We start from the raw sequence: 20,841 nt of genomic DNA, 5'->3' as shown, positions 1-20,841 counted from the left end.
TTTGTTATGAAATGACTTAATCTCGTCCCCTGTAATTTGTTACTCCCCAACAACGTAATGCGACGTAAAGGGTAAACGTAACAGCTAGCATGTCATGTTACATCATTTGACATCTGCGTAACATTTTATGACATTACAAAGCATAATAACATACATTAAGACTGTTACGCTTGTATGTGACGCCTGAGCCGGGGGTCCCTGACGCACGCACGAGGGGCCTTCGGTGCCCGCTTTTGGAGCCTGGAGGGGGTTGGTGGAGTGAAACTTAAGGTCTGGAGCGCGCGTTTGCGGCCTGGCGTCCCGCTCGGCCGCCGCTGTCACTCCGTTTATTTTGGGACTGTCATGGCGTGCGGGCCTTGCGTTCGGAGGCAGGGGGGGCCGAGTGAGGTGAGACGCCAAACAGCCGCTTCGACACTCCGGGCTGCGACGAGCAGGCGGCAGCCGGACGGACGGACGGCCGCCCCCCTGCGCCACTGGACCAGGTAAACGCACCTCGACTTCTCTGGCTGGGAATGTGTGTGTGTGTGTGTGGGGGGGGGGGGGGGGGGAAGGGCGATCCGCTGGGGCCGAGCCCACCCGACCTCCCCACCTTGCTGCTGTTGTTGTCGTGGGTGGGGGGCGTGGACCTCGAAAGCGTGTGCTCGCTATGTGTCGCATTGCTCAACTTCCTGACTGGACTTGTCTCGCTTGAAGGGGAATCTGGCCGCCGCACTTGGGCCGCCAGCCTCAAGCCGGTAAGAAAGTGACTTTGTGTGACGGGGTGTTGCCGGGGAGGGGGGGGGGGGGGGGGGGTCTTTTTGGGTCCGGATTGATCGTTGCGGAGCACGACGGCTTTTATGACACTGCTATAATTACTCTTTCCACTTTGGACGCCAACCTTCCAGTGCCTTAAAAGGAGGGGGGTCAGGGGGCGGGGGTGGGTGGGGCTCTCATATTTTAACAGAGGAAGGGGGGTGCAGAAGGTGGAGTGTCGCTGGCCTACATTTCATCAAGTCGTGACAGGTGATTCTTTACGACTGGCTGTTTTTTTTAAAAAATTACTCTTAATTATTCTTAGGTCTTCTTAACTTCTCCCGTGATTGGCCGGGCTCAGTGGCAGCCAATCGGCTGTCGGACGGCTGTGACGTCATCGGTCTCGTGCTCGCGAGCCGTTTTCACACCTCGGCACATACGCGAGTATAAATACACACGTACTGTAATGTAAATATACTTTATGTGCCAGGAGGAAAGACAATAAAGATCAGAATTTGAATATATGGAATGGTTCATCCAGTTAGGTCAGTGAGACAAAAAAACTTAAAAATAAGACCCCAATAAAAAGCATTCACCATTCAATAATAGGTAAAAGTATTGTTTTGAAAAGGACGTTTTACCAATTTGATGAAGCACAAGATAAGTCACTATTTTAAGTGGGCGGGAGAACGTGCGCAACTGTGCGCCTTTTCCCTTCTACGCGCACAAAGTGAGCAAACGAGAGTCCATTGGGACTCTGATTTCAAAACAAAAAAACTTTATTTTCGTAATAGTACTTTTTACCTCAAAAATACATCGCTTTAATCCAAAAAATGTTTAGTACTGAAAACATATGACTTTATCTTAAATACATATTACTTCAAAAACTACAGTACAACCTTTTTTTTCATATGTATAGAAATTGGTAAATAGGAAGGGACTGTATAAAAAGTATAAAAAAAGATTTTTATTGACTTAAAAAGGGAAGTACAAAGTCATACAAGCGCAATAAATGTTTTAAGGAGGAAAACAAAAAGGCCTCAATGATTGAAAGGTAAACAGACAGGAAACAGCAAACAGGAAGTGCTTGTACAGTGATTGTAAATGACGTAAACAAAGAAATAAATGTACGTACGACTAACTGTACCACTGCTAAACAATAGCTGTCTGCGGATACCGTACATAAACAACACGGCACATAACAACTACGTGATTGTCTACGTATGATGTTTAATAAGTCTGATAAAGTGTTGGGGGAGGTCAGTGTTTATTTATTTATTTTTTGGGCGGGGGGGGGGGGGGGGGGGCAAGCTGGCGAAAGGAGACCACCTCAGTAGTCTCTTGGACAGAAATCTGGAAAAGACACAAAAAAGATATCTCTTATTGTTAAGAAAAATCAATCTTCACCTTCACCAAAAAGATTTTTATTCTTTACCGTTATGTTTTCAAGTTTAAACCAACAGATATGTAATAAATGTTTTAAACAGGTAAATAAAAACAGCTTATATACAATGACAAAATCACAAACATTTAAGATGATGTGTGTTTTAGTCTGACACTTGTTGTGGTTTGGTCTTCAGGAGGCAGAGGCACTCATGGCGGTCGCATACGGAGCCGCCATCCCGCCCGGACTCTTTCCCCTCCAGTACCCGCCTCCCCTATTCCCCAAGCCCGGGAAGGACAACGCCCGTCTCCAGAAACTCCTGAAGCGGAACGCCAAAAAGAAGACATCCCCGCAGGCGTTGCAGTCGGCCGCCCCTTTCCGATCCAGCCTCTCCCCCGTCAATGAAGCCAGCCCCGACCTCGAGCGCAGCGACCGCTCCACACCGCCCAAAACTCCTGAGGTGCCGTACGCCTTCTACGCCGCCCAACGCTCGTCCCGGTTCGCCGCCCGGCCGCTTTATCAGCATGTGGCGTCGCCGTACCCGCAGCGAGCGGCCTTTTCTCGAGCGGGCAGGTTCTCGCCTCAGCCGCTCGCCTTCCCGTCATACCCGCAACATGGCAGCGTTGCGGCATCTCTGTACTCGAGTTTGCCGCAACTGTCTCCAGCGCCACCCGCGCCGATGGTCCCCGTCCAGCCGATGCCCTCTATAATCGCTCAGCAACCTCCTTCCTCTGTGCCTCACCTGAGGGCGCCTCCTCCTGAAGTGAAAACCCCAGATTTGAGTCCTTTTCCAGAAACTCTCAGACCAGCTGCAGCCCCACCAACCAAGCCAAAACCAGCGAGACCCAATCTGACCTCCTGCCCTGTACCGGGAGCTCAAGCTTTGACTCGGCCTCTCACTGTGCTGACTCAGTTCATCAAGCCAAAAAGTCCTCGTCCAACGTTCAAAGCAACCGAACCCTCGAAATCTCCAAAGTCCATGTTCGAGGTTCCTCAAATACGCTTATACACAGCGAGCACATCCTATTACGAGACGTCCAGGACGCCGCCCGTGTATGACACAGTTGCCCTAACCGCCATCGGCAGCATCGTCAACACTGAAAGCAACCGAGAAGCGAGCCCGGCATTTGAGGCCAGGAGTGTTATGACCCCAAATACCTTCGTATCCTCAGAACCACAATCAAAAACACCAACTGCAGACGCGAGAAGAGAAACAGCAAAAGTCAAAATAAACGCAGCAGTAGCTCCAATCATCGAGCTCAGGAGAGCCACACCCACATCTGAAATGAGAGTCATAACACCAACCCAGGAAATGCAATCGCAAAGGTGCCTCACGGGGCGTCCGAGAACCCCGACAAAGCGTGCCGCAACGCCCGTGTTTGAGATCTCCAAACCTAACCCTCTCTTGTTTGCGGTGTCACCAGTGATGATGGAGCCAGAGAGGTCGAGAACCCCTAAAATGAGAGCCAAGACTCCTGAGATCAATGTGCCTCTGACGGTTCTGAACAGGGACGTACAGGCGAGCCTCCCACAGACGATTACAAAGTCCAAATCAGAATCCGATCTCACCAGAAGAACTCCGACAGCTGAGCTAACACCTGCAGTGACATGCTTTGGATATCAGAGGCCTAAAACTCCAACCTACGAGGCATCCCGGCTGCTCAGTTCATCTCCAGCTTTTAAAAGACCGAGAACTCCCACGTATGGGACGTCCCCCCATGGTGGACCCGCCCCAGTCTTCCAGAGGTCAAAGACGCCAACTCTCGTGGGGCCCAAATCTAAGTCTGTCTACCGTGGACTGACACCTGTAGAGTATGCCGCTTACGGTGGAATCAGAACGCACAAGCCGGCCTTTGGAATTACCGGAGCTCAGGCGACCCCTCATGAGGAGGCCGCATCTACCCAAAGTAAAACAGCAACGCGAGAACTGATAGCCTCGGAAGTCAAAGAGAGCCCCAAAACTGAGGAGAAGGTCTCTGCTGCCCCAGCAATTCCCATGATTGTTGTTTCCAAGACACCCGAAACCTCAGCAGTGACACCGAAAACGGTACCAAGGGTGGTTCCTCCACTGCTACCAGAGAAGAAACAACAGATCCAAGAAACACCAAACATCAAATCTCCAACCTCAGAGGAGAGAACTCCCGTCCACCAGAAGACAGACTTTCCAAAACCTCCTGTGGCCAAACAAGCTCCTCCTGCTCCTGACAAAGATCCTCTTATGGCAGTCAGAAAGCTTCTTGGCAAAGAGAAAGTCCTGCCCTCCAAATACCAAGGTCAGGCAAAGCTTGAGGAGTCACTGAAAGTCGCTGAGGTTGAGAAGGTAATAGCAAGATCCACCCAAAGTCAGGACAAAGACAACAAAACTGGAACATCTGCAACAGCTGAGAAGAAAGATGACGAGCCGCCCAAAACTTTCCAGAAGCCGAAGGCATTGAAATCCAAAATGAGCGGCTGGTCCAGACTGAAGAAGCACATGGTGGTGGAGCAGGAGGAGCCTTCGTTTCCACAGACAGAGGCAGCGGACCAGGGCCCGGACCAAAGCGAGGGGGTCCACACCGCCGGTTCCGCACCCCCTATAGCCAGCAAAATGTGGGACGCCGTCCTCTTCCAGATGTTCTCCAGCAAGGAGAACATCATGCACCAGATCGAGCTGAAGAAGGAAGAGCTACAGATGGAGGAGGAGAAGAAAGACGAGGACGAGGCCAGGGAAGAGGCCAAGGACATCCCGTCCTTTGCATACCGGCTGCCCATCTTGCTCTTTAGCCCCAAGTTTGACGCCAAGAAGCTGAGGGAGGCGGCCTCCAGGCCCCTCACCAAGTTCTCCACCGTCTTCGAGATGGGTCTGATCGGACGCAAGGCCAAAGACGACGAACCAAAAGACTTTAACAGAACCGCCAAAGGTTTCAGCTCTTCTTAAGAGGCCAGGAAGGCTCTTGGATATTTCAGGATAGCTTAAGTCAAGAAAAGTGTGCATGCGTGGACTCTCCTTTGTAATCACCAGGCCTGAACAAGTTGCGCTCGGTTTTGGTTCTGCTTGTTTGGAATTTACGTGAGCGTCTCGTTTGTCTGATGATTAAAAGCCTTGATGTTTCAACTCATTAACAAGCCTCTGATTTGTTCCAAATGTTCCTTTGGTGGTCTTTGACATTCACCATGGTGCTACTCGCTTGTCCTGAAGTTTGATGCTTTTATTTAGATTGTGTCATGAATGACAACACTAATAGTAACATTTACACCGTTTTTTTTTTTTTACTTTGTTGTGTTCTAGAAGAGACTGAATTGAATCTAGAATGAGAAGGTTTTTGTCAACAGAATGTCAAGAAGCTTTGAAGGTCGTCGCGAAAGTTGAAAAGACGAAGAGTTGGGCGTGCCAAAATGTTGGATTCACTGTCTGGCAATGTTCTTTCCCGCCCCCCCCTGTGTGCATGTTTCTGTTTGTGCATTCGCCTTACTTTTTTCATCTAAATCTGAATTTACAACTTCACTTCTGAGGGATTCTCAAAATAAACCAACCAGGCAAAGTTTTTCACCTCTTGCCAATTTTTGTCAATTACGTATTACTTCAGAACTACTAACAGCTAATGTGGGTTAGGGTTCGGGGGTTAGGGTAGAGTTAGATTAGGGTTAAGGGTTAGGGATAAGGGCTATGGTTAGGGTTTGGGATTTTGCATAGGGTCATGGGTTTAGGGATGTGGGTTTAGGTTTAGAGTTTGTGGGTTAGAGTAGGGTTAGGATTAAAGGTTTGCGGATAGGGTTAGTTTTTTTCTTATTCTGAATTTCAGATATTGAACTTTTTAAGACCTATGTTTTGTAGGGCACCTTGTGTGTTTGGACCACTACAAATAGTGGCACAAATGTAGTCTCTGGGAATATTTTGGAGCCAAAAAAAGACATTGCAAGGGGGTTTCTACTTTCAAGATTCTCAGGAACCTTTTCCTGACCATGCAGGTCTGGTGCAGTGACTTCAGTCATTGATCTGAATTACACTAAAGGTGATTTAGATCATTGTTCTGGGGACCTCAGACCTTTAGTTCCAAGAACAAATTTTTCAAAATTTGTTCCTGGGATTATTTGTGAATCGAAAGAAGACCCTGTTTCAAGAGGCCCAGGAACCTTTTACATTGCTGGTGTGCTCTGGGGACCTTGACATTTTAAAATCAAGGAACACATTCACCAAGAACTAAGGGTTGCTATTCAGTTATGGTGCAAATGTGCCTTAAGAGTCATTTCTGGTTAATATAATGTGGTTGTGACTTCTCTCACCAGACTTTCCGTTCATCGCATGTTCCTGGTCCACAGAGATCTTCTCATACTTGCCATGTCCTGTCACCACAAACTTGAACTTCTTACTCACTGCTCCTGAGCCCTGACCACAGCACAAACAAACAAAACAAACATCAACACGCGTCATAATAATAACACGCGTACGACTTAGCATTAGCATGTGTCACCTTGGTGTTTGCGGCGGACCTCCCTGATGAATCTCCAATAACCTCCCACATGTTCTTCTTCTGCATCACATCCCCACACTTCACATCCTGACATGACAAAAGTGGTCATGAGTTAACACTTAGGTTAGCATTAAGGCATTAGCACGGCGACAGCGCCTCAGTTTAGTTTGTAGACTCACACGTTACGCCATGTTACTCACCGCCGCTCGGCTCTGCGGAGGTCGGCCGCCGTCGGGTTGACCCTTAACCCACTGGGTGATCAGGTTGGCCACACCCACCTTTAAGCCATCAGCATCCTGATTGGTGAATATGTGAGACGGTAAAGAACAGAGAAGCAAGAGAGCGCAGCAGCAACAAGAACTTGAAGGTCTCATTTAAAGTGGGGAGTTTCTCAAAAAAAAAAAACCTCTGGTTGATTGTCAGTCATCCAGGTCTTGGTAATCTGCAAAAGTTGTTGAGGGCTGTTGAAGATGTTTCAGTTTTAATTGCTTTTTTCAGTTCTAAATATTTGGTGTGGAGTTCCTGTATTGATATCTCTGGTGGGTGTGTCCCCTAGGGATAGACACAAGGGGATTGGTGTTGTTGGCAGATGGCAAAGGTCAACAGTAATCCATGCCTTCATCAGGTCGCAACTGGATTACTGTAATGCACTTTACTTTGGAGTCAGCCAGTCCTCAATCTGCCTTTCGCCCGAAGTCAGCTGGGATAGGCTCCAGCGTCCCGAGACCCCGAACAGGATAAATTATGTCTGAAATGACGTTTGTAAATGATGTTATGATCAACTGTCTTATGTTGCATTTGTATCGATGTACAGCACTTTGTTTCAGCTGCGGTTGATTTTAAAGCGCGCGATAAATAAAATTGAGTTGAGTTGAACTGTTGGTTCGTTCAAAACTTTGCTCAATAGTGTCCGCTTCAGCCACGGTCTGGGACTCTCTTGGGGAGAGACGTCAGAACAAGTAATGGGGTAAACCTCCTCACCCAAACTTCTAGTTTGGCATCGTGTAGCTGGCTTCGTTTACATGTCTCTCAAAACAGCAGTCATCTCTTCCCACAATTTGGACAACTGGTTGTTATGTAAGACAATCATTAAACCAGCCACATACGAACACAACAACAGCAGCAGCAACAAGCCTCTTGTGACCACCCTCAAGATACACTCATCAGAGACACACAACGTTAGTAAATAGACCTTTTAAATTAAAGGTGAAACGTCGTCAACAAACAACAAGAGTCCAGTTGCCTCCATTTAACTTTTTGCGCATTAGCACAACCTGGAAGACTCACAATCGACACATTTCTTGAGGAAACCTCTCATCTCAAATGAGAGCTTCAGGTTCTGAGAAGCACACAGACACACGAAAAAGATGATGACCTTAGATGAATAGACGAGACGGCCATGATGGAAAATACAATTGCGTTACGTTTCTTTAAGCTCAGGATGATGTCACAGTGACTGGTGTTCAAAGTAGGAGCTGTAAATGGTTACATCTTGTTATGCTTTGAGGAGGACACCAGCTCTTTTGAAATACACTAACATTTGAGCTAGGAGAAGCTAAAGCTAATGCTATTGTCTATGTTTACATATTACCATGTTAGCATCCAAGTCAGACTTTCAAGTTGAAGATCTCTGCTCAGTCAAGGTGGACAATGTGGGAGTTACCGGCGCATCTCTTACCCGACAGGAAGTTGTTTTGGGGGGGCTGCTGGTCCACGCCTCACCGGCCTCAAACAAGCTCTTTTTGGAGGTGACGGCCTCCAGCGAGTTGGGAAGGTCCGCCACCGAGGCCTTCGAACCACGAGGTTCCTGAGAGTTCTGGAACCAAAGAGAAACACCGTCACAACTGATTGATTGATTGGTAAAACAGTTAACTCCTCAAAATGATCATTGAACTTTGTCATACATGACACCATGCTCTTCCCACATCAGATGTTGCAGGCAAAAAAAGCTTCCCAATTGATCGTGACCCCTCAGTCTAGTATACCCGCTTCCGATTTGGGCTCATTTGAGCAAATTCCCGAGTAGGAGTTTGTCAAAGTTTGAGCTCTGGAAATGCTGCATTAAACCAAAATTGGGGTTTAGTTTTGTTTTCCACACAGACAGAGGATAATTCTGTTTCTTTGACCGAGATGAACTTTGACCTAACCTTGCCCTTGTCGCAGCTGTTACACTTTTTGGGAAACTGTTCGGTCAAAACCAAAGACGCTCAGAAAAGTCACATTCGTACGAGAAGTATGCTACATTTCTACCCGACTGTTATCCTGCAGGTCAAATTAAAGGTAAAGAAATACAAAAAAAATCGAAACAATCGTTATTGGAGTTTCTCTTTGGAATAATTACAGATACCCTGGGTCAAATTAACCCATTTTAAAGTTTGAAATGCAAAAAAAAAGTTTGTGATGTTAAAAAAAATACAAATAAAAGAGTTCAAACGGCTGGACTCAATACGTGTAATCAACATGTAGTATGTATTGAAAATGGTTCCTTTCACAATGAAAATATCGGAAATTTTCCATTTCTGACACTTTTGGAGAATGAAAGATGCATAAACGAATGTGAGAGATTAACATGCAGAGGACCAAGACACAGGAAGTTGAATGAATGTGTGTGCGTGGGTGCGCACCTCCACGGCGTGCGCGTACTGCTCCATCTTGTCGTCGATGTTGCTGGCGAGGACGAGCGCTGGCGTCTTTTTGAAACTGTTACTGACCAGTGACAGACAATGAAAACAAATAATTACCTCGTTGCCTTGACAACACGACAAAAAGCAATTTCCACTCGGAATTCCAGGCAGTGGCGTGCAAAGGGGGGGGGTTCCGAAGGGTACGGTCCAGGCGGCGTGCAACCGGAGGGTCCGTCTGAGTGAGACACTTGACCCACATTGCCCATGAATGAATGTGACCGTTTGTTTGGTGGTGGTCGGAGGGGCCGTAGGTGCAGAATGGCAGCCACGAGTCCGTCAGCGGTGGCCACACAAGTAGCTTACCGCCACTCGGGTGTGACAGTGGCGTTGGACGAGTGCTATATAAGTGTAATGCATTATTACCATTTGAACATGAACAATATTAACATTCACCTTTTCTTCAGCGAGCGGTTGAGGGATTCTGTCCTCTCTGTGATCTGGAAGTCACACGACAAAACAGGAACTGAGGACATATTGTGAACGGAGTCATGACTTGCAGATAAAATGTTTTTAGGAAAGGAAAGGAATGTTTTACAATGTCTTAAAGACTTCAAAATGTCTTTAAAGGGGGGGTCCAATAGAATTGAGGTCTTTAAAAGCGTGTTTAAAGGTGTTCAAATGTGTTTAAAATCATCTCAATGTGTTCAAAGGTGTTTAAAAGTTTGTTTAAAAGTGTGTAAAATCACCTGTTCAGGTGTTTGAAGTGTTTAAAGATGTATAAAAGTGTTTTTCAACGTGTTCAAAAGTCTTTGAAGGCTGTGTTAAATGTGCGTAAAGGGTTTCAAAGGTGGTTCAAACTATTTAAAAATGTCAATAAGTCTGTAAAATGAATTTAAAAAATATTCTTTTTTGGGGTGCCCACAAGCTGATTGAAACATTATTCGCTTGCTTCAGTTTGTAAGCTTTGATTGGTTGAAGCAGACAGCCAATCATAGTGGTGGACACGCTGTAGAGCAGGGGTTGTCAAACTCTTTTTTTTTTTTGTCTCGGGCCGCATTGTAGTTATGATTTCCCTCGGAGGCCCGTTAGAACAGTGAAACCATATAAATGTTTCATCATCACCAAAACATTATTACCATGACAAAACATATTGAGGGATAACTAGTTTTGAAATCCGAAGACAAGGATAATAGTTTGTTCAAGTATTGTTTAAGTTACTGTAGAAGAAGGGTTTGGTAACAGAAAAATGCAATATCTCAACATTATTGTTTATTATTATGAGAATTTGGGTACAGATTTGAGCGAAAATCATGGAAGTTGACGAGCATGGTTTGCTTTCACGGGCCGCATAAAATGAGGCGGCGGGCCGCATCTGGCCCCCGGGCCTTGAGTTTGACACCGGTGTTGTAGAGGCTTTTTTTTGTGTGTGTGAATTACACTTTTGAGTGAGTGGGCCGCAACGCCATCAGTGACTGCTTCAAACGTACGTTTAGTCTTATGAATTCTTTTAGTTTCAAAGCCTCTGCAGCATAGTTGGGTGTAATGAAAGGAAGCGAAGTGCCTTCAATCAAATGTACTTTCCTCCAGACACACACAAACACACGCGTCAACTACAAAAAGACATGCAGAGTCATGCACGCCTCAAACATGACATCATCGTCGGGCGTCCTGAAGACGTCGGTGAGGACATTTGAAATGTGCACAAATGAATATAAATTAATAAAATGTGTAAATATCATAAAGCATCAGCCGTGTGGCCAGCGAAGCAACATGCGTCATGTGACTGCAGCTGTGAAGTAACAACAACATCTCATTGGTTACCATATTGACCAATCAACAGCGAGCACTTGTCTCGAATAATCATCATCAACATCATCATCTAAAATAATTATAATATTTTCTTATTTTGTATTTATGGATTGATTTTCTTATAAATTATGTATTTTATTTTAAAAAGATTATGACTAGCGTTACAATTATACGAAAGCAAAGCAAAGCAAATTTATTTATATCAATGTGCTTTACATGATTAAAAGCATTGAAAGATAAAGAAAAAAAAGCAGCTTATAAATATTTAAAACAAAGAGGAAAAAAATCAAATAAAAATAGAATTAAAACAGCAGTACAAATATATTTTATATATATATTTCTTAATTGAAATGTTAAACTTTGTTAGCTGCAATTATAATAACCATTTCTAACAAATAAGATTACAAAAAAAACATAAAAGAATAATTGTAAAACTGTATAATTAAAATATTTTTTAAAAATAATCAACATTTTTAGTACGTTTTTTTTGTATTATATATATTTCATTATTGAAAAAATATGGTAAATCTTGGACTGGACTGGGTCTAGTGCTGATTCTAATAACCAGTAATGACAAATAATATTTAGACAGTAAAGTTGTTCATTGTTATTATATTATATTGATGATATTAGTACAATTATAAAGTCAAACTTGCATTCCCCTCCAACTGCACAAGGTTTCGACTTCGCAAAGCACCAACGACCAAACACGTTTTAAGCGCTGGGGCGCAATTTTGTCCCCATGGAAACATGATGCAATTCTGCCTACGAACGGCCAAGTCAACAACTGCGGTCGCTAGGCAACCACTGACCTTGTGCGTGGGCGTCTTGATGGGGCCGAAGGCCTCGGCGCCGCCGTCGTCGCTCGAGCTCTTCACCCGCTCGGCCGCGTCCCTCCTCCTCCTCTCCGTGCGCCGACGTGCCTCCTGTCAATCAAATTCAAAGACATCCCCCTGTCAATCAAACGTGAACAAATGATCAAATGAAAGTTTCTATCCATGCACACTTCAACCTCTGAAAATATCAGAATGAAATCCCCAAAAGTTAGGATATATTAAAGTTATATTGATAAAGGCCTGCGTGTCGGCCACAGGTGTCAAACTGGTGGCCCGGGGGGCAGATCCGGCCCACTACGTCATTTTACGTAGCCCGCGGGAGTTTGCGTCGACTTTGTGTTTCTTGCTAAAATACCAAAATTGCAAATTGGCTTCCCTTTTACAAATATTGAGATATTGCTAGCATTTTTTGTGACCAACCCCCCTTTTAAAACAAAACATTTGTCTATGTAATAATATGAGGCAATCATATGGGCTTATAGCCATAACGGCCCTCTGAGTGGAACCGAAACTGCGATGTGGCCCGTGACAAAAATGACTTTGACGCCCCTGGACCGGAGGCCATGATTCTCAGCCACCCTTCAATGTAAAAAAATGAAAGTGTACGTATTTTTCACAACCCTAGGTGGCGGCATACATTTATAGAACGTGAACATTTCGTTTCATATTTCTTATACCTGTGTATAATGCGCGCTATTGACTTTTGACAATTTTTGGGGGAAAAAATGTTCATTACACACGAGAAATTACTTTGTTTGTTCTTTGCACAAAGACCAACTGATAACAAAAAGGATGAAACGTAAATACATAAAATTATATGTGCACAGCATGTGGAAAACATGATAGCATGTTGACCTAATAACAAATGTGCACAATTTAGACAATATCGCTTCATTTGATAATTGTGATTCATTATGAATGTTCCATAAAAGGGGCAAAATTATCAAGATGAAACTGCTTCAAAGTCAGTGTTCCTATATGTGTTCGAAGGTTTGATGCATCATGAATTTAACCTTTTCAAGATTGCACCAGAAGGTGGCGCTTTGAGGTCATATTTGGAAAAGTATGTCATGACAATGACCACATGACCAGAGAGAGCCAAAAGTATGTCATGACAATGACCACATGACCAGAGAGAGCCAATCACAAGCGTCGGCTTTAGAAGGAGGAAGTGAATCCGGGTTTTTGAGGCAATTTTTCAAATCTAACTCAAATTGTAATCATGGAAATTTCCAAAAGCAACTGTCATTTAATGACCCCTAACCTCCCAGTAATATAATGAATTACAATGACATACATTATGTAATGAAACAACGTCATCTGGCGACATGTAATTGGTTCCTCCCCAACAGTGGGCGGCGCTCACCTCCTCCTTGGCGACGCGCTGCCGTTGGTCATCTTGTCGCCGTCGCTCCTCGTCGCTTCGGAGGCGTCTCCTCAGCTCTCTCCCCCCGCCGAGCTCGTCCAGCTCGCGCTCGGCCTGGGCGTGGCGACGCCTCAGCTGCTCCAGCTCCTGGCTCTCCTCCTCCAGGAGGCCGCGGCGGATCTTCTCCGCCTCGCCGCACCTGACATATCGTACGCTTGACAAACGTGCTAATTCTAATGCTGATGTTGTCAGTGTCTCGCATGTTAGCATGTACCCGGGGGACCTGCTCTTTGATTGGTTGCTGGGTTGTAATGTCACTTCCTGTTGGGCAGCATCCGCATCGGGTTCGGGATCTCGGAGAAGGAAAACTTCAGACATGTACGACATTTGCGTTTGTTGTCTTTCCTCCACCTGAACATGAGAACTGCACATTAGAAGGAGGAACCACACAAGAACTACACCTGGGGCGCACAAGAACCGCACACAATAACGGCCCGCAAAGCACACAAAAGAAGCAAGAATTGAAAAAGAAGCACCACACACGAAGGATGTAGGAACAACAGAAGAGAAGAATCAGCAGAACAGTCACATCAGGAGCACAAGAACCACGCACCAAGCACACAAGAACCAAACAAGAACCATGCAGGAACATGCAAGCACCCAACAACCAGACAAAAACCACTTGACAAGCACATGAGCACAAGAAGCACACAAGGGTCTCACGGCAACCACCCGGGAACCACAAAAGAACCAACCAGGAACCTACAAGAACCTACAAGAAACCCATGCAAAAATAGTCCATCAGGAACCACACAAGAAGCACACAAGCAAGGAGCACCCAAGAACCATACACAAGAACCAATTAGGAATTATCCACCCAAGAACAACACAAGAATAATCCAGGAACAACACAGGAAGCCCACAAGAGTCACACTGGAACCACGCAGGAACCAGAAATGGACAAGGAACCACACAACTAAAGAAGAAGCACATCTGCGTCACACAGGAAGCACACTAGAAACATGCAGAAACCACCAACCACACAATAGAACCACTTAGGGAGCACTCAAGAACAACACAAGAACCACAGAAGAGGCACACAGCGACCAGATGTGTTGAACGGCACAAGAATGTCACAATTCTCCTGAAGTTGTCATCGAGGATGCTAACGGGACAAAGCGTCCGCTCACCTGACTGGCGTCGTCCGACTCCGCCGTCTCGCCGTCTTCGTCTTCATCGTCACGCCGGACGCGAGTGGACCGAGACGCGCCGGACCCCGCGGACGTGCCTTCCAAGGTGGCGCTGTTGCGCTCCTCCTCTGCGCGGTCCCGTCCTCCCCCGGCGACCTCCAGGAGGCGCTGTTGTCTCCTCATCTCTCTGCGCTGCGTCCAGTCGCTGAAGCCTTCGTCCTCCTCCAGAGACGGCGAGCCGCCGGGCTTCGCTTGCACGCCGTCAAATCTGGACCGAGAGGAAGGAAGGAAGGAAGGAAGGAAGGAAGGAAGGAAGGAAGGAAGGAAGGAAGGAAGGAAGGAAGGAAGGAAGGAAGAATGCATCTCAGTAAGAACATTCCGGAGCTTGTGTAAACATGAACGACCGCATGTTGTTTGCGGTCGTTTCCAGCCGTGTCTGACGTCAACTCGGTCGTCGGTCACCTCGGCCGAGCGAGAGGTCGTCGACCTCGCTCGGCTCGCTCGAAACCCGCGGCTAAAGTCAATATTTCTTCCACATTTGCCGCAAAATAAAATCCACCAGCCGCGGCACAACGTTCAAAGTGTCAGCGAGATTAAAGACCACGACATTAGACTTACAGAAAAAAAATGCGCAATGCGCTTGGTTACAATTACAAGTTGCACTGTTGAAAATGTCGTTGTAAGAGTTGTGCAACGACTTCAATGACTTTTGGATTCAAAGCATAGATCGCTATTTTGGAATTAACCACAAATTTGTTTGCTACGCAAATAATAACGCATGATCAAATGTAAATACTTGTTCAAAAATGCACGTGAAAACATGTTGACCTAATGACAAATGTGCACAATTTAGACATGGCTTCACGTTCCATGCAAAGTCCCAAATTATGAAGACCAAAAAGTCAATGTTATTTTATGTTCAAGTGTAACTGTGAGTCAAAACTTCCCAAAATCTCAAACACACTGATAGATTTCACCACAAGGTGGCGCCCGGAGGTCATATTTGGAAAACTATGTCATGTTTGAGACTACGGCAGAATGGCACATGACCAGGGAGAGCCAATCACAAGCGTCAACTTTAGAAGGAGGAAGTGATGTGAAAAAACATATTTGCGACGGCACGGCAGCCGCAGTCCTCGGCGTTTGCGTCACGACGGCCGGCGTGTGCGAGAGACGTACGCGTGGTCATCGTGGGCGTGGTCGTCGTGGGCGCGGTCGTCGTGGGCGCGGTCGGCGACGTGGCCCGCGGGCGCCGCGTCACACTTCCCGCGGCAGACGTCCTCCCGGGCCCGCCGCCTGCGTTCTCGCTCGACCTCCTCGGCGTCCTCGACGCTCCTCTGAGCCGTCAGCCTGCCGGACGACAAATCGCAGTCAGCGCGCGAGATCGGCGCCGTGGCGGACGTTACCCGTGGCGGTCTCCCGGGCTGAAACAGCCACGCTTCAAGTCCTGTTTTCCAAAAGTTAATGATTTGAAATTTTCGCCTTTCATAGCGAAGGCAATCCTTATTGACAGAGCAAACGGTGGCGGCCCAATGAAATACGCTTTTTATAACGCTAAAGACAAAAGCGCATAACGGTAAAGACAGCTTCCTAAAAATGGCGTGAGATGCTCAAGTGACATGTTGCCCTTCAAACTCTGCGGACACTCGTGCATAAATGAACTACTCGTTAAAGCTGTTACGCTCTTGTCTTGATACAATCACAATAACGGTAAAGACATGCAATAGTTCCCACGCTTTCACAAATTCATACATTTTCATTCACATCTGAGAAATAAGGGCATTCATTTTGCTGTCTGCTATTGTGTGAGTGCAAAATGGCTGCCGTGTCACAAGATCGCGACGATCTCTCCGGTGGCGTTAACGCGAAAGACAGCTTGAGTGACATCTGGAAAAGAAGCAAAAAAAAAGGAACTCAACATGCGTTTGAGGTAGTTTTCACGGAAAAGAGGAGAAAAATACATTCGACCCAAAAATGTCATTAGCGTGTCTCCGCAAAATATGCTAACGGTGAAGACATTTGGGTATTCAAACTTTGGCAAATATTACTTGAGAATCATCTGTATCCGCTTCCTGTCCTCCTTTGTACTTCCTGTGCGAGTGACAGGAAGCGAAGGCGACAGAGGTCGCGAGCTCGGCGCACGGCTGGACGGCAAGTTTGCTTTTTCAAAGCTCCACCGCCGAAAGATAACCCCCCCCCCCCCCCAAAAAAAAAAATACAAAGTGAGGCAGAAAGAAATCTCGATGAAGGCCGCCTGCTTGTTTTTGTTTGGGATGTGGAAGACGTCGCCAGTGAAGAAAAGTGCAGCGTCCTCGTAGACTTCAGACGCGGTGTCATCGTCTGTATGACGCAACAACGATCGAGAATAATAATAATAATTACAGGTCGCGTGCCGGGACGAGATGATGTCACGACCGGTCGAAACCAGTCGCGACTTGTCAACAAACACGCTCGTCGTGTTTCGAGCGCTACCGGCTAACGTTCCTTCCAGCTAAAAACACTTACAACAAGATATTTGTATTAAAAAGCACCGAATTTGTATCAAAATGTACACTTTGGAAAACAGGAAACGGGAGGTGAGGTGAGAGGAAGTGAGCTGTGTTGACTTTCTCTTCATCCGCAGACTCCCTGGGGGGGGCGGCGGTGAGGGGAGGGGTCTCAATCGCCTGTCAATCTGATAACCCTCAAAAAACAAAAACAACATTCCTCGGGCTCTTATCTGACGGTAGTGTAAGTGTGTGTGTGTGTGTGTGTGTGTGTGTGTGCGCGCGTGGGACGGACGGGTCACAGGTTGCAGTCTGTTTACAGCTGTTCAGCTTCCCGAACGATGACATCATCACCGCGCTGAGATAAGCGCGCACACACGCGTTTTTGCTCGACTACTTTACGAAACTCCAACACTTTTTCAAAATAAAACCAGTCTGAGAGACGTCAAAATAAAAGCGATAAAGTTCATGATGACGTTGCTGCGTCGCCACGGAAACCGGTCAAACATGCTTTTTGGGGAGATGACATCATCGCGAGGTGACACTTGGCCCTGCCTCCTGCTTTTATCGCTCAGACGCGACTCACAAGCTGGCAAAGGAACCGCGCCGGCGAGGCGGCGCTGGGTGATGACATCACGATGACTCACAGGCCGCTGTCCCGATGACGCGGCGCTGGCTGATGACTTGCGTGAACTGATCTTATTTCTCGTTATTTCATCTCAGTTCCCCTTTTTTTCTTAAGTGAAAAATGTTGCCAAATGGAACTAGCATGGCCGACCGGTTAGCACATCTGCCTCACAGTTGTGGGGACCGTGGTTCAAATCCCGGCGCCGCCTGTGTGGAGTTTGCACGTTCTCCTCGTGCCTGCGTGGCTTTTCTCCTCCCACATCCCCAAAAACATGCGTGCTAGGTTGATTGAAGACTCTAAATTGCCCGTAGGTGTGATGGTGATTGTGAGTGCCAATGGTTGTTTGTTTCTACGTGCCCTGCGATTGGCCGGCGACCGGTTCGGGGTGTGCTGTTGTCGTCCTACTACAGATCCTACAAATTCCTCGTGGTTTAACGTACTTGGCCGATAAAGACGACTCTGATAAGATTCTTAGAATAAGAGTTTTTATCTCGCTGATCATTTTGAAAAATGTCAAAACTGTCCTCAAGTAAATACAGTCAGATGTTTTCACTGGACATAAGACCAATTCACACGTTTTTGCAGCGCTGCCCTCGACTTTGTGACCCCCGCACAAGGTAGAAAAGGGCAAAGCTGGTAACCTTTGACCTGTGAAAGCGACACCACATCCTGTCCGGGCCTCCTCGCAGTGCCACAAGCGAAACCCAAATCTCCCTTCTCTTCCCAAATCGGTGTCAACATGTTGTGCGCCCGAGCGTTCCAAATCCGTCAAAACCCTAAAACCTCGGTGACCCAGAATCCCAGCGAGAGCTCACAACACCGCAAACAAACAACGTTCGCTTCCGGCAACCCGTCGATGAACTCGTTCAAAGTTGACGAAAGAGTGTGAAAACGCACCTCGGCAGCTTGTGGGAGACTTTGGCACCGGGAGCATGGGAGACTTCCTTCCTTCTTCTTCTTCTTCTTCTTCTTCTTCAGAGTTTGTTTCGCTGCTGTCGCTCTTTGGGGTCGGAACGCTTCACGTCCAGCATCCGCTCCCCAAGATCTCACTTTGACAGCCGAGCCAGATCAACAAAACGGCTCCAAACCCGAAACCTTCCTGACCCAAAAGCCTCCCCTGGGGTCATCAACAGATTTCACAACAACAGAAAGAAGCTCACCTTTCTACCAAATCAATGTCGACAACATCTCTCCAAAGTCAAACCTTCCTGACCCCAAAACTTTTCAGTCATCCCAATTCCAGACCACAAGCAAAAAAACAGGAACTGAGATGAAAAATCCCATAGATCCAAAAACGTCATTAGCATCTTCAGAAAACTTCATTTGGGACACATATATGAAAGATGACATGTTTTGTCCTTCGAAACTGCCAATCATTCAAATGCATTGATTTTCCAAAGGAAATTGAGTGGGCCGTGTCCACACCGTTATGACCCAAATGATTCCTAGCGGGAGCTTTGAAGACCACAACCATGAAAATCCAAGAAAGGACAATTGTTGTATGCTGGGAGTCACCTGATGAGGTTCTGGAGACCTTGTTTGCTGGAGTTTCTCCTCAACAGCGCCTCGGACATCTTCGGGGGTTCCTGCGGGGGGGCTCGTCTGGGCTCGCGGTGGGCCGACAGTCCGAAAGTCGCTTCGTGCCGCCGCCGCTTTTGGGGTGCCAAATGTTTTGCCGTCGCTGGTGACGTTCCGGTGCGGCTACGCTGCGCTTGTGCCGCCGCTGGCTCTTTTGTTGCACTCGCCCTCTTCCCTCCCCTGCACGGCGTGTCGGGAATGTCGGCGGGCGGGAGGGATGGGGGCGGGGGGCGTGCGGGGGCAGGTTTAGTCATCACGGCCCTCCCCAGTCCCCCCTCCGTTGTCCTACATGTGGTTTCCATTGAGAGCAGCTCAGCATCCTTCTGTTGTGTGGGCGGGGGTTGAAAGCTGATTCTCCCTGTGTGCCCCCCCCCCCCCCCCCCCCAAACACCCCAACATTTGCGTCCGCCTGCGATTGAAAGCACGAGGGAAAAAGTGTTTGGTTTGCGTGTATGCGCGTGTGTTTTCAATTGTTTGTTGTGTGTTGGACTTTGTTGTCGCAAAGGTTGCCATGGCGACAGCACTCGGCTTCAAACGCGCGTGCGAGACGGCGACTGCACGCACGCACACACACGGGAAGTATGACGCCGCTCAAACGACAAAGTTTGCGACATCACTCTGCTGCTTCAATACAGGAAGTGACGTCACAGGCAACGCAGGAAGCCTCCTGTGTCGCCACAAACTTGACTTATATTGTTTACACGTTTATATTGTACTATTTGTGCTTGACTTTTTTTGTTTTGTTTTTTGTTTTACACCTATAGGACACTAAAGAACGTCAAAAAAATGAGACTAAACCATTGTTCAACTTTCTTGTTTTATGTTTTAAGTTTGTTTGAGTTTGCCTTTTCTATTTTATATTTAATGCTTATGTTTTACTATTTGTGTTTAACTGATTTGTACACGTTGAATTTTTTTTTAAAATGTTTAAAAAGGAGATTAAACCACCATTCAACTGTTATGGTTTTTATTTTTGTCCCAAAAACATGCGTCCTTGCTTGACCGAAGACTCTAAATTGGCCGTAGGTGCGAATGGTTGTTTGTTTCTATGTGCCCTGCGATTGGCTGGCGACCGGTTGAGGGTGTCGCCCGAAGATAGTCGGGGTGGGCTCCAGCACGCCCGCGACCCGAGCGAGGAGAAGCGGTGAATGAATGAATGAAATTAAACAACTTGGGTTTTATGGTTTTATCATTACCAGTGCCTAACTTATTTTCACATTTATATGCCGATAAATGACGGTATTATTTTCTGTACCTTCTGTTATTAAGCGTGGCTAACTTTTTTTTGCAGTGTAAAAAATAAAGTAAAAAAAAAACAGTTCAAGTTGACAGACTATTGTTTTCATGTTTTCCTGTAACACCGCTTAACTTCTTTTTACGCTTGTATGACAGTTGAGAATGTTGAAAAAATGCGAATTTTCGTCTTCGTTACAGTTCAGACTGTGTTTTATTGTTTGTATTTTACAACTTTTTTATTTATTTACACATTTCGTTTGCTCTTTTTAGACGGCTGATGGGCAAAATGCTGCATGGATGAGGAAAACATTTTTTGGGGAAGAAATTCAAACGTTTATGGTGAAATCGTTTATTTTAATACTTTTGTAGTGAACAATTTTTCAAAATTGTATTAGGTATCATTCATTTTATTATTTTATTTTATTCCTAATTGAACAACACATTTAATAAGATAAATATAAAAATGTGTTAGATGTAGATGGAATTTTCATTGAATAATTATTTATTGTTTATTTATTACT

General features: G+C 46.2%; 1 protein-coding gene across 5 annotated transcripts; it reads right to left on the bottom strand.

The window, feature by feature from the left end:
- Window positions 1–1,679: 1,679 nt before the first annotated feature.
- Window positions 1,680–19,353, bottom strand: lsp1a (lymphocyte specific protein 1 a). Of its 5 annotated transcripts, XM_061774953.1 has the most exons (13): window positions 19,022–19,353; window positions 15,572–15,742; window positions 14,393–14,660; window positions 13,477–13,613; window positions 13,203–13,401; window positions 11,813–11,926; window positions 9,645–9,688; window positions 9,192–9,273; window positions 8,246–8,383; window positions 6,768–6,863; window positions 6,568–6,654; window positions 6,380–6,482; window positions 1,680–2,085 (listed from the first exon to the last, which is right to left on the bottom strand). In XM_061774953.1, the coding sequence occupies exons 1-13, from the start codon at window positions 19,336–19,338 to the stop codon at window positions 2,063–2,065; spliced, it is 1,779 nt and encodes a 592-aa protein (XP_061630937.1). In that variant the 5' UTR covers window positions 19,339–19,353; the 3' UTR covers window positions 1,680–2,062. The 5 variants fall into 5 exon arrangements, with proteins under 5 accessions (XP_061630937.1, XP_061630935.1, XP_061630936.1 ...); XM_061774951.1 differs by having other exon boundaries at window positions 13,203–13,613; XM_061774952.1 differs by having other exon boundaries at window positions 13,203–13,613; window positions 15,587–15,742.
- Window positions 19,354–20,841: the final 1,488 nt, after the last annotated feature.

Source organism: Phyllopteryx taeniolatus, chromosome 5 (assembly GCF_024500385.1).
Source record: "Phyllopteryx taeniolatus isolate TA_2022b chromosome 5, UOR_Ptae_1.2, whole genome shotgun sequence".
NCBI classification, from domain to species: domain Eukaryota; kingdom Metazoa; phylum Chordata; class Actinopteri; order Syngnathiformes; family Syngnathidae; genus Phyllopteryx; species Phyllopteryx taeniolatus.
Note: the sequence above shows the minus strand (reverse complement) of the source record. Positions and strands in the feature narration are given on the sequence as shown.

Excerpts from the sequence above, each read along its gene's own strand:
- lsp1a (XM_061774951.1), bottom strand. The coding sequence starts at position 19,338 with ATGACTAAACCTGCCCCCGCACGCCCCCCGCCCCCATCCCTCCCGCCC. Across the intron at positions 9,689-11,812 it reads TCAAGACGCCCACGCACAAG|ATCACAGAGAGGACAGAATC; the intron begins GTCAGTGGTTGC and ends TGTGACTTCCAG. Across the intron at positions 2,086-6,379 it reads TGCGATGAACGGAAAGTCTG|ATTTCTGTCCAAGAGACTAC; the intron begins GTGAGAGAAGTC and ends TGTCTTTTCCAG.